This window comes from Neltuma alba, unplaced genomic scaffold (assembly GCF_004799145.2).
Source record: "Neltuma alba isolate B1F8T4 unplaced genomic scaffold, ASM479914v2 tig00012467_pilon, whole genome shotgun sequence".
Taxonomy (NCBI): domain Eukaryota; kingdom Viridiplantae; phylum Streptophyta; class Magnoliopsida; order Fabales; family Fabaceae; genus Neltuma; species Neltuma alba.
Genome location: NW_021636943.1, coordinates 223,620 through 236,648, shown reverse-complemented (window position 1 = coordinate 236,648; position 13,029 = coordinate 223,620). Strand labels below are relative to the sequence as shown.

The following is a 13,029-nucleotide window of genomic DNA, read 5'->3' as shown; positions in this document are numbered from 1 at the left end:
AATCGGTTTTATATTTGTTCAATGACTGTTTTAATAATTTTAAATTAAGATTTTAGTTGAAAAATTTGTTATCCGGAGATATAGAATATTTTTACCAATAAAATTAAGTTAAATAATTTATTTAAGTTATTTAATATACTATTCAAATTTTAATCGGTTTGAATATTGAATATATTAAAGATATATTTTTAAATATTTTTGAAGACTTGAAAAATTGTAAATTGAGAATTTTGTAAAATAGATAAAAGTACAATTTTTTTAATATTTAAAGAAGTTGTTTGGTTTGAGAAAATTTTTTTAAAGGAGACTATAATGAATAATTCAGAATTTTAATATAAAATATTTAGATTTTGGGTAATAAAATATATTTACTTAAGTTGTTAAATTTAAATAGTCTTATATGTAAATCATATTTTTCAAAATAATATTATATCTGTTGTAAATGGCTAGATTTGGGAGAGTTAATATATTTATGTAATTTTGATTTAGAGGGTAGTTTAGAATTTTAGAGTAGTTTTGAGTTTTGTATTAATAAATATTTATGTGCAATTTTATAGATTTTTGATAATTTTAAAGTAATCTTTGTGTGATTATTTGTAAGCTAAAGAATACCAGGTAACTCTGAAAATTCTTTCTTGTATATGTGAATTGTGTATGATTATATTGTAGATTTATTAATTTTTATACCATATTGAAATATAATATAATATTATGATTTTTTTAAATACATGTTTTGGTATATTCCCTGATTTTATTAAGATTTATTGCTAGTAATTATGATTAATATTTAAATATATTAATAGCTATGAAATTATCATGAGTTGCTGTTAAATAGTATATGAATTTTATTGCTCTCTTGTTTTTAATAATATATTTGAGAACATATTTATGATGTACCGTTATTTGCATATGGACATGCATTGTTGGGCTAAGGATAGAAGGAGATTTGCATGGATATAAATTACCACGTGGTATGCCATCACTCGGTGCAGTGAATGACACTTATTAAGGCCTTTCTTCCATGTTTTCCTTTGGCCGGGAATTCATTTGAGCTGTGGGACATGTGACACTTCTCTATTCGCAAAGGAGGGGAGCCATAGTCCGAGCTTGAGCTTTATATCTTTGGCCGGATATTATCTCTAGTATTGGTGAGCTTGAAATAATTCAGTAAAATTGATTAATTCTTATTAGACTATGTGTTAGCCTATGGCTCCAATCAGCGGTATAAGGATAGACGGTGATATAAGGGAAACAGCATATTGCATTATTTTTGGATATATTGGAAAAATGATATTGGTATATTGTTGAATCAAAAATGAAATTGAGTTGAATGTGTCAAATCCGTGATTTTCATACACACACACACAAACAGATTTTTGTTTATCATATATGGTTTGCTTGTATAGGTTAGAATTTCAACAGTTACTGAGACGTTTGATCTCACCCTTTATATTAACAATTTTCAGACGAAGGATCTAGTAGGAATCAAGGGAAGGCACCAATAGAGTGAGCCGTGAAGGCTTCTGTACTCCTCGGGCACATGCTATGTTATATTTTTAATTGTCATGACTATAAGACTTTAATAGTTTATTTTGTTGTTATGTCAGAAATATTTTGAAATTATGACTTTGTTGGAGGGTTAGTAATGTATAGATTTTTATATGAAATATTTTATCGGGTATATAGATATAATTATGTGAGGTGTTATGGCACACGCTCAAATTTAGATCTTTTTAACTAATTAAATTTTCAAACAGGAATTTTTTTTACCAATTTTTCCTAAAAATAATTCCCCAAAGTATTTAAAAATGATCGCCTAAAAAAAACTCACCAAACAACGTACTTTTTGACCAAGCTATCAGCGCCAAGCAACAAAAAAAAAAAGGTAAAAAATTTCTATTTGAAAATTTGATTAGCTAAAAAATACATGAATTTGAATGTATGCAAATATGATCTGTAAGTGCAAAATATCTTTCACCATGTGTAAATGACTTTTATAGTAATAATTGTTGTACATCATTAATGATATATTACACACAGCAGAAGATATGTTACATTCATGAATTATATTGCATTCGCTCAAATTCAGATCATTTTAACCAATTAAATTTTAAAATAGGGATTTTTTTTGCCAATTTTTCCCAAAAAAAGTAAATAAATAAATAAATAAACAGGAAAATGACAAAAAAAGAGACCGTTGAAATAGAAAATTACACACGAGAACCGAATTATAAAAATTATTGTCAAAACCAGAGAACAAAAAACCAGATTGAACCGGCAAGTGGTCTGATTCGTTATGGATATTGAACCAAGGGGAGTTAAACCGGTAGCCAATCGGTCAAACCAGTGTGAACCGGTAAAAACCGGTGTAAATCGATAATAAATCAGTTTGGATGATTATGTTATTATTTGTCCTGTTTTTTCTCATTCAGCTCTTAATATCTCAACCCCTATAAATTTAAATGAATTTTAATGATGATTTTAGTATTAATAATTATTAATTTTAGTTAATGATAAATCATAAAAATCAAAATTTTCAATGTTATTATACTTTGTTATTGTTACAATCAAACTATTTTTACATTTCATTATTTTTTGTTATTAGTGATTATTAATGTTATTATATGTTGTTATTTTTAATTAAATTATATTTATTTTAATATGGTCTTGGATCCCGAGTTAACTCTGGTTCAACCAACTGACCTTTGAACCACTATCTCAACTTGTTTAGTATCTGGTTCGGTTTTTTATTCTTTATTCAAAACTTATACTATTATTGTCAAAACTTATACTCCTCCGGTCCTTATTTAAGACCCAATTTGACTTTTTATTTGGTCCTAATTATAAGACCCAATCCATTTTGTCTCTTATATTTATGCATTTTTTTCCAAGATAATCCTTCTAATAATGATAGTTTTAGCCAATATACTTAATTAGCAAGGATATTTTAGGAATAACAACACTTATTTATTATAAATAACCAACTTAACTTACTTCCTTAATCTCCTCAAATAAGTCAATTGGGTCTTATAATTAGGACCGGAGGAGTACTAATATTATTATAAGTCTTTATTTGTAATTTTTCTATTTTGATAGTTTTTTTTGGTCATTTTTCCTAAATAAACCACCAACTTTTGGCATGCGTGCCATAGCAGCAATGGCAATTTTTGGAACAAAAGATTTGAGCGCGCACGGTCCCTCCTGCTGTGCGGGCTCTGGTTCCCCAAGAAAGCATGGTCCCTACTCCCTCCACCCTCTCTGAGTTTCCTTGTTTTATGCTGGGCTGGTGCCCTCTTTTTGTGCCCAAAAAACAGATACTCTGAGTCTGAATGTTCTTCGGATTCTCTGTTGAGGGCGTGGCTTCAAAATCCACAAAACATTCAGTGCTACTGTGTTCAGCGTTCAGATCAGAGCCAAGCCGATAGCCATGGCTAGGATTTTGTCTACATCTTTCTCCGCTGCCTCTTCCCCTTTATTCACTCATCGTTATTTCTCTCTGACCCCTAATCCACGACATTGTTCTTTTCCACGTCCAATCGTTCCCCAAAAGCACAAGAACTTGGGGATTGCTGCCCAGGCCAACGTTGCTCAGAGTGGAGGCTCGTCAATTAAGTCGTTCGGCCAGGTTTACTATCACGTCTTTTGTTCATCGTTTATTCTTTTGGATTTTCTTGTAAAATTTTTCATCCATTTTTTTTTTAATTCCTATCATCAATTATTTTGCATTCCTGAATGGTGCAGTTGATCGAATCGTTGATTAATGGCGAGAGTTTATCGGAAGCCCAAGCTGAAGCATCCCTTGACTTCTTATTGAACGAAGCGGATGAGGCATTGATAAGCGCTTTCCTTGTACTTTTGAGAGCCAAAGGAGAGACTTTTGAAGAAGTAAGTTCGCTGCTTTTGGTTCTTCCCTGGCCAATAGACTGGTTTGGAGTTTGGATTTTAGGCCCTCCCCTGGAGTCGACTGATGCTTTTGGGTTCTTCCCTAGCTAAGAATTATGTTTTTCCTTTTACTTATTATTCATTATCTAAACAGATTGTGGGATTAGCAAGGGCGATGATTAAACATGCCCTGAAGGTCGAAGGATTGGTTGATGCGGTTGACATAGTTGGAACTGGAGGCGATGGTGCAAACACCGTAAACATTTCAACTGGGGCTTCGATACTTGCTGCTGCTTGTGGTGCTCAAGTTGCAAAGGTGAAGATGCATTTTAGTGCATACACTGTCAGAGAGGCAGAAAATTATAATGCAGTGGGAGCATTTATTGATGTCGAAGTGTAATTTATTATTTTTTTACTGCAGCAAGGAAACCGTTCAAGTTCTTCTGCGTGTGGAAGTGCTGATGTACTAGAAGCATTGGGAGTGGCTATTGACTTGGATCCCGAGGTTAGTACAACGTATATCAAGGGTGGTATTTTTAGACTAGTTAAGAATTATGACTTTGGTATCAGTTCATCCTAGCCCTGTCTTTCTGGGGATAATTATCAATGAACAAAAGCTGTCAGTGAGATGTTTGGCAACAATGCTAACATATTTATAATCAAATCAGAAGACCTTTGTCTAGGACATTGGATGTAGTTGTGGTCATCAATTTGATAGAAAAGTGTTAGAATTATCCTGTGTATAGCTTTGGTCTAAAGAAAGCTATTTAAGTTTTAATAATAAGTTATGCTCTCGGGTATGCTTTTCTAGACAAATAAACTGTTCGATGGTTTCCTCATGATTCTGTCAATTTGAAGTCTAAGATGAAGCAGTCACAAGATTTAAGTAGATAAAATAATCAATTCATTTCGAAGTGTAGGATTACTTAAGAGTGAAGGAGAGTTTTGAACCTCATGTACTTTTATTTAGTTAATAGAATGAAGCAAAGAGATAATCTTGACATTGACAAATGTGTATAGTAAATTGATTTTGTTGTTCCCTTTTTTAATCGCAATCAGGGAATAATAAGATGCGTGAATGAAACTGGAATTGGTTTTATGATGTCTCCGAAGTACCACCCTGCGATGAAGATTGTCCGTCCTATAAGAAGAAAGCTAAAAGTAAAAACTGTTTTCAATATATTGGGTCCCATGTTAAATCCAGCAAGAGTACCTTATGCAGTTGTTGGAGTATATGCAGAAGATTTGGTGAGTTCATTCATTGTTTACTGTTGCTAACTGAAGATTAAATTCATTAGCATTCTACATCATCTACGCATAGTAGAAAACTATTTGAATCTTTCCTTCACCTAATTTTTTTTGGTGGAATATCGCATGCCTGATTATGAAATTATTCATTGTGTGAATTCTATATGCTCATAATATCTTCAATACTAACACTAATAATGGCAAAACAACTTGATTTATCAATTATGAACTTATGCATCACCCTGAAAGCCAATTCAGATTGTCTGCCTCTCCAATTGTCAACCTATCTCAATCGATTTGTAATCTAGGTTCCAAAAAAACTGGCATCTAAAACAACTTGTTCACAAACTTGAATTCACATCTGTCCAAATAGTAAGGTAGAATCCCAAGCATGTTTAGTTGGGTACTATGTAATCTATTGATTAAATTCTGAGATGTTGCTTAAGACTGGCTGATTCTCTTAAGGCTATATCTATTCATCCTATTGTGATAAGGTTATTGTGGAATAGTATTGTTTAAAATCAAACTAAATATTTAGATTACCAATACGATACCATGATTTTATCTAATAGCTAACACCAACCCAGGTATATAAGACATTTTCTTAGTGAGTTGACAGTAAAACTTAATGTATTATGTAGTTACTGCTTTTTTACAGTTGTACAGGAACTAAAGATTTAAGCTGAATGGATTTGGCATCTATTCTACCATACACGCTGCATCTAATAAGCTGTTTGTTTTGGCTTTTTGGATAGGTCTTCAAAATGGCTGGGGCACTTCAAAGGTTTGGCATGAAAAGAGCTTTGGTTGTCCATTCTGAAGGCTTGGATGAAATGAGTCCTCTTGGTAAAACCTCTTGCTTTCATTGCAGTTCTGGAGATTGTTTATTTGTTAGCTGTAGGTATTTGAATCAGATTTTCCTGACATCTGTATTTCGGTATTCTTGTGTTTTCCACAGGTCCTGGTTTGATACTTGATGTCACTCCAGAAAAGATTGAGAAGTTCCTATTTGATCCATGTAAGCGTGCGATAAATAATGGCTTTGTACATCTTATATTTTGTGAAGTATTTTGATACGACACACTAGCAACTAAATGAGTGCTATGAGAGATCTTTTATGTAGAATGGATAGTTGAATGCACTGATATGTGAGAACTATTTTCTCCCCCTGGAATAGTGGAGTTCAATATACCTCGGTGCACCCTTGGTGATTTGAGAGGTGGTGGCCCAGAATACAATGCAGAGGTTTTGAAGCGTGTCCTAGCTGGAGAGAGAGGGCCTATAGCTGATGCTTTGGTGAGTGGCTTTTACTTTCCTGATCTTTAAGCAGCTTAGAAGGTGGCACCGGTTTTACTTTCCTGTGTGTCTGGGATCCACAAGCTTCAAGCTTCCTTATTAGATGCGCTTATTATCGAGGCCAAATTTGTTACATCCGGTCTTAGTTTTCTCTTTTGTCCTCTTACTTTCAAAATTCTTGCACATTCTTTAAGTTCACCCTCCTTTTCCTGTCACGACTCTGAAACACCATCAGGAGGTGAAACTTGGCTCCCTATGGATTTTTAAAAAGTGTATTACACCATTGGAACTTGTTGATTGCTTATCTTGGTGGATTCTTCTTTTTTAAGATCCCCTGAAACTTTCACCATAGAAAATTATGGAGGCTAACCAGAAAAACAAATGAGAGTTTTAGAATTTGTTGAAAACCTGCTTTCGTTTCATAAATGTTTCCTCGAACTTCCACCGTAAAGTAAACGTTGATTCTTTATTACTTGCCCTTTTTCATTTTTCTCATTAAGGTAAATTATTGCATCGTGTGCTGCTTTGATGTTCATCATGCACTCTGTATGCACATGAAATGAAAGATCTATTTTGTTTTCCATATGCCAAAAAAAAAAAAATGGCTAGGTCCTCAATGCAGCAGCAGCTCTCCTGGTCAGCGGCCATGTAAAGAACTTAGGCGAAGGAGTGTCTTTGGCACGTGAAACACAAGGATCTGGAAAGGCTCTGAAGGCTCTGAACGCATGGAAGGATGTCTCTAATGTAAGTAAACTGATCCTTATTATTTAAATTCCATGACAATCTTCTTGCTAATCTCATTTCCCCATCACATTTCCACAATTGAAGAGAGTGAAAGAGAATGCAGCGGTGGGGATTGCTTGAATCAATTGTGTATTTCTCGAACTTAGTCGCTGGATAAATGCAGGGAAGGCCTCATACTGAATATGAATAAGCCAAGAGATGTCCGATCATCTTGCACGCAAAAATTTGTTTTGGTAGTAGCATGTAAAATAAATTATCCATCTCTAGCGGAAGGTTAGTCGAATGGTAATTTTAAATTTAAGTTTAGATTTTGAAAATAGAACAGAGTTTTGTAAGTTTAACAAAATCGAAGGAAGGCGTATCTATTTATTTATTGTTTTGATGTAAATGTGAAGCTCCTGATATTTGTTCTAGTTTGGAATATTATTGTGGCGATCGGTAGGAAAGAAAATGAGAATGAAGACAGCTAATGCACGGCAAGTTTGGCAACAATGAAGACATAACCACGTGATAGTTTGCTACAATAATGAACCTACCACCCGGGCGTCGCTACCATTCATTCGCTCACCTGCGCGCATTTTCGTCGTCATATGCCTTGCTGTGTCCGACGGCGACAGGCTTACTGTACATTCGTACACACAGTCGCTTTAATAAATCAGCAAGGACAGAATACTGCTCAAAATTTGAATCTTACAAAAATATCCCCGACGTTAAAAATGAGCAAATAAATTATAGAAAAAATGATCGAATTTTAAGAAGACAAATAGGTTTATTCTTGTAATGCTTTTTTTTTTATTGAGCTTAGGGCTTCCTTCTTCTTCACAAATAAGACCGGTGATTTTCATGGTGACACACTCAGGTAAATGAAGCCCTTCTTAAGCAACTCTTTTAGTTGTTTTTTTAGTTCTGCTAGCTCTAAAGGAGACATTCGGCAAGGTGCCTCACAGAAATTAGTAGATTACCACCTGAACGGGAAATTAAATTTACTATTGATTTGGTACTTAGAACGAATCTAATTTTAAAAGCTCCCTATTGAATGGCGAGCTTCATAGTAGCACTCCATCTGGTCCATTTTCCTAGCAAGGCCTTCTCTTTCAGTTTTGGACTCATCTAGCTCTCTAAGAAGTTCAAAAAGTTTGGCTAGCAGTGACTAATCCTTCCCTACCGTAGAATTCTTGACTAAATGTTTAAAGAATTTAACTAAATGCCAACTATGTTAGATCTATAGTTATTTTTCTAATGGTTTTGATTACTTTTACAATGATTTTGACAAATTAGAATATGTCAAAATTATAAATTTGTCATTTTGAAATTAATTAGGTATTTTTTTTAATCATTCTCCCTAAATTATATAGTTGCGGTGGTGCATTCTTAAGTAGTGTTTCCTTTTAAAATTCAATTGTTCGATTCAATCAAAAAAAAAAAATTCAATTGTTCGACGGAACTGAATCGCAGTGGGACGTTGAATTGGAAGTCCTCCAAGCAAATCCGCCTGATGCCGTCTGAGCCAAACCGGCACGTGCCACCTGTTGCCTAGCACGCTGCACAAGGCCCCCGTCATTCCCTTGCCCCAGATGCCTCACCCGGATCATCAACTCGTAATGGTGCCAGATGATAGGCACTGCTCTAACCTTGCTGATTCGAAGCCACTTCCTGCGTCAATGGGAAGTTGATATGGTGTACTCATTTTAATGAGGCATGCTGATGTGCCAACTGAGTTGCTGGACCATCCCATAAACTCTCCTCTGGTTTTCCGTTTACAAAGCTCCTTCCAAGCCTCGGATGATTGGCACAATTGGTGGAGCTAATCTCGGTGATCGAAATCTGTTGCAATTTGTGGAAAATTAGCTCTAACATCATAATCACCCTGGCTTTAATACATCCCAGCAACTATTCCAAATCCATTCACTTGGTGCTTAAATGCGACACACAGCTAACCATGCGTCACCTGTATCAAATTCAGGCCCAGCTTCTCGGCTTCCCTGTATTTGCCGATGCAAAATCTATTGACCCTAACATTGTCGCCGTTAAGCTCATAGGGGTATGCGGCGCCCGCGCCAATGCTCACCACGGTGCTTTAATCTTCACGCACCACCTTACAAACCCAAATATCTTCGCTTACAATGCCCTTCTCAAAGCATTTGCTCAGAACAATCTCTGGCACGATACCGTATATCACTTTAACAAGCAATTGTTTACGCCTGGTGCTCCAAACCCAGATGAATACACGTTTACTTCCGTTCTCAAGGCTTGCGCTGGACTCGCCTGGGCTGTAGAAGGTGAAAAAGTTCATTGCATGGTCACTAAATATGGATGCGAATCAAACCTTTTTGTCCGTAACTCGCTTGTGGATTTGTATTTTAAAGTGGGTCGGCTTGGGATTGCTCAGGTGCTTTTTGATAAGATGATTTATAGAGATATTGTATCTTGGAACACTTTACTTTCTGGTTATTGCTTAAGTGGAAACATCAATCAGGCAAGGTGGATTTTCGATGGGATGGGTGAGAAAACCATGGTTTCTTGGTCGACGATGATTAGTGGCTATGCAAAGATGGGCAAGTTATACGAAGCACGCCAGCTTTTTGATAAAATGCCAGAGAGAAATGTAGTTTCATGGAACGCAATGATTTCTGGTTATGCCCAAAACGAGAAATATTCTGATGCTATAGAATTATTTCACCAAATGCAACAACAAAGTAATCTGGTGCCCAATGATGTTACACTCGTTAGTGTATTGTCTGCTTGTGCACAGCTCGGAGCACTTGATTTAGGGAAGTGGATTGATAGATTCATAAAACGAAATAAGATAAAGCTGAGTCTGTTTTTAGGGAACTCACTGGCTGATATGTATGCAAAGTGTGGATGCATAGGAGATGCTAGGCATGTTTTCGATTCAATGCAGGAAAAAGACGTGACCTCGTGGACTATTATAATCACTGGCTTGGCAATGCATGGGCATGCAAATGAAGCCTTCATTTGCTTTAGAGAAATGATCGAAAATGGATTGAGGCCAAGTGATATAACTTTCATGGGGCTACTAACAGCATGTACTCATGCGGGACTGGTTGATGAGGGGCTGGACTACTTTCATATGATGGACCAAGTGTATGGAATTGCGCCTAAGATTGAACACTATGGGTGTGTGGTTGATCTTCTTAGCCGCACTGGTCGTCTGGAGAAAGCTGAGAGTTTGGTTATCTCAATGCCTATCGAGCCTAATGTCTTAGTTTGGGGTGCACTGCTTGGCGGGTGCAGGAAATATAGAGATGCAGAGAGAGGTGTACGCGTAGCTCAACGCATTCTTGAATTGGCTCCTGACCACTCTGGAAGCTATGTCTATCTTGCTAATATATATGCTTCAAAGGGAAGGCTAGACGATGCAGCTAAGTGTAGGTTGAGAATGCGAGACAAAGGAGTGATAAAAACACCTGGGTGTAGTTGGATCGAGGTGGATAATACTGTTCACGAGTTCTTCATGGGAGACTTGATCTCACATCCTCAGTCAGAGAAGATTGATTTAATGATTAGAGAATTAAGATGGAAATTGAAGCAAGGTGGATACAAACCTAGGACAGATCTTGTGGTACATAATGTGGATGAAGAAGAAAAAGAGGATGCGTTATCCATTCACAGTGAGAGGTTGGCCATAGCATTTGGGCTGATTAGTACTAGCCCAGGAACGACAATTAGAATAGTAAAGAACCTGCGAGTTTGTGACGATTGCCATGATGCTATAAAGATGATATCTCAACTTGTTCGGAGAGAAATTATTGTGCGTGACCGTAGTCGGTTCCATCATTTCAGAAAAGGCACATGCTCTTGTGATGATTTTTGGTAGTGAAATAGAAAAAGAGAAAAGATCTCTTGTTCATTTGCTTGAGTACATATTCAAATGACTAGGTCCCTTGGCAAACAGGAATGGGATGAGATGGATACGTTATGTGGTCTCTGAACTACAGTCAGAACCAGTCTATCTTCTTCCTAGCAGTTGGATAATTTTGGTAGCCTATAGTAATGCGGAGGTGTTGTTTAGCACAGGGTTCCCCAAAGCTTGACAGCGAGGACAAAAGATTTGGCATGAAAAGAATTTTGGTTTGGCTTTGTGGATAGGTCTTCAAAATGGCTGGGGCACTTAAAAGGTTTAGCATGAAAAGAGCTTTGGTTGTCCGCTCTGAAGGCTTGGATGAAATGAGTCCTTTTGGTTAAACCTCTTGATTTCATTGCTACTCTGGAGATTGTTTATTTGGTCGACGTAGGTATTTGAATCAGATATTCCGGATTTTGGTATTCTTGTATGTTTCCCACGAATCATGGTGTGATACTTGATGTCACTCCAGAAAAGATTGAGAAGTTCCTATTTGATCCATGTAAGCGTGCGATAAATAATGGCTTTGTACATCTTATATTTTGTGAAGTATTCTGATACGACACACTAGCAACTAAATGAGTGCTATGAGAGATCTTTTATGTAGAATGGATAGTTGAATGCACTGATATGTGAGAACTATTTCCCCCCAGCAATTAGTGGAGTTCCGTACACCTTGGTGCAACCCTGATAGCTTGAAAGGTGGTGGTCCAGAATAGAATGCAGAGGTTTTGAAGCGGGTCCTTGCTGAAGGGAGAGGCCCATAGCTGGTGCCTTTGTGCTGTGAGTAGCTTTTTCTTTCCTAATCTTTAAGCAGCTTAGAAGATGCCACCACTAACTGATGAGAAAAGGTTAACCTCAATTTGTGTTTGTGTGCATGCATGTATATGTACGCATGTATGATCCACGAGCTTCAAGCTCCCTTATTAGATGCTTATCTTTGAGACCGAATTTGTTACGCCTGGTTTTAGTTTGCTCTTTTCTCCTCTTACGTTCAAAATTCTTGCACATTTTTTAAGGTTGGCCTCCTTTTTCTTGTCATGGCTCTGAAACATCAGGAAGTGAAACTTGGCTTATCCTGGTGGATTCTTCTTTTTTAAAACGTTGCCCTTAAACTTCCACCATAGAAGTTATGGAGGTTAACCAGAGAAACAAATTAGAGCATCAGAATTAATTGAAAACTGGCTTTTCTTTCATAAATGTTTCCTCGAACTTCCACTGCGGAACACCTCAGATACCGACCAGGAGGACCATAGTAGTAGTTTAGTTTTGACCGCTCTCCCCATCCCTCTTGTTGCTTCAGTGCACTGTCTCATTGATGTTGAAGTAAACGTTGATTCTTTATTATTTGTCCTTTTTCATCTTGCGCTCTGTATGCACATGAACTGAAAAATCTATTTTGTTCTCATTATGCCCTTAAAAAAAAAAGGCTACGTCCCCAAGGCAGCAGCAGGTGTCCTGACCCGTGGCCATGTAAGGAACTTGGGCGAAGGAGTGTCTTTGGCACGTGAAGCACAAGAATCTGGAAATGCTCTGAAGATCCTGAACATATATGCAAGGATGTCTCAAATGCAAGTAAACCGATCCTTATTATTATTTTTTTTGGCAAAACCGATATTTATTGTTATTTTCATTTCATGACAATTGTAATGCTAGTCGCATTTTCCCATCACATTTATGCAATTGCAGGGAGTGAAAGAGGTTGCACCGATAAAGAATGCTTCAATCACTTGTGTATTTTTCAAACTTAATCGCTGGATATATGCCTCTCATTCTGAATATGAATGAGCCAAGAGATGTCCGATTATCATGCACACGAAATTTGGTTTTGGTAATAATATGTAAGATTATTTTTTTTTTAAATAAAAGAGAGATTTATGTAATTTAACAAAATTAAAGGAAGGTGAATCTATTGAGTGTTTATTTTTGGGTGTAAAATGTAAAGAAATTGAGTAGCTGATGCTATATGTTTTAATTTGGAATATGAGATTGAA

The 13,029-nt window shown here is 36.3% G+C and overlaps 2 protein-coding genes across 2 annotated transcripts; both read left to right on the top strand.

Moving 5' to 3' along the window:
- Positions 1-3,250: 3,250 nt before the first annotated feature.
- Positions 3,251-7,580, top strand: LOC114727382 (anthranilate phosphoribosyltransferase, chloroplastic-like). The gene is made up of 10 exons (XM_028914093.1): positions 3,251-3,625; positions 3,742-3,885; positions 4,037-4,198; positions 4,304-4,387; positions 4,942-5,130; positions 5,886-5,976; positions 6,089-6,148; positions 6,308-6,426; positions 7,036-7,170; positions 7,255-7,580. The coding sequence occupies exons 1-10, from the start codon at positions 3,428-3,430 to the stop codon at positions 7,288-7,290; spliced, it is 1,218 nt and encodes a 405-aa protein (XP_028769926.1). The 5' UTR covers positions 3,251-3,427; the 3' UTR covers positions 7,291-7,580.
- Positions 7,581-8,697: 1,117 nt separating this feature from the next.
- LOC114727381 (pentatricopeptide repeat-containing protein At5g48910-like) lies at positions 8,698-12,188 on the top strand. Its single transcript, XM_028914092.1, has 2 exons — positions 8,698-11,537; positions 11,689-12,188. The coding sequence occupies exon 1, from the start codon at positions 9,110-9,112 to the stop codon at positions 11,006-11,008; it is 1,899 nt and encodes a 632-aa protein (XP_028769925.1). The 5' UTR covers positions 8,698-9,109; the 3' UTR covers positions 11,009-11,537; positions 11,689-12,188.
- Positions 12,189-13,029: the final 841 nt, after the last annotated feature.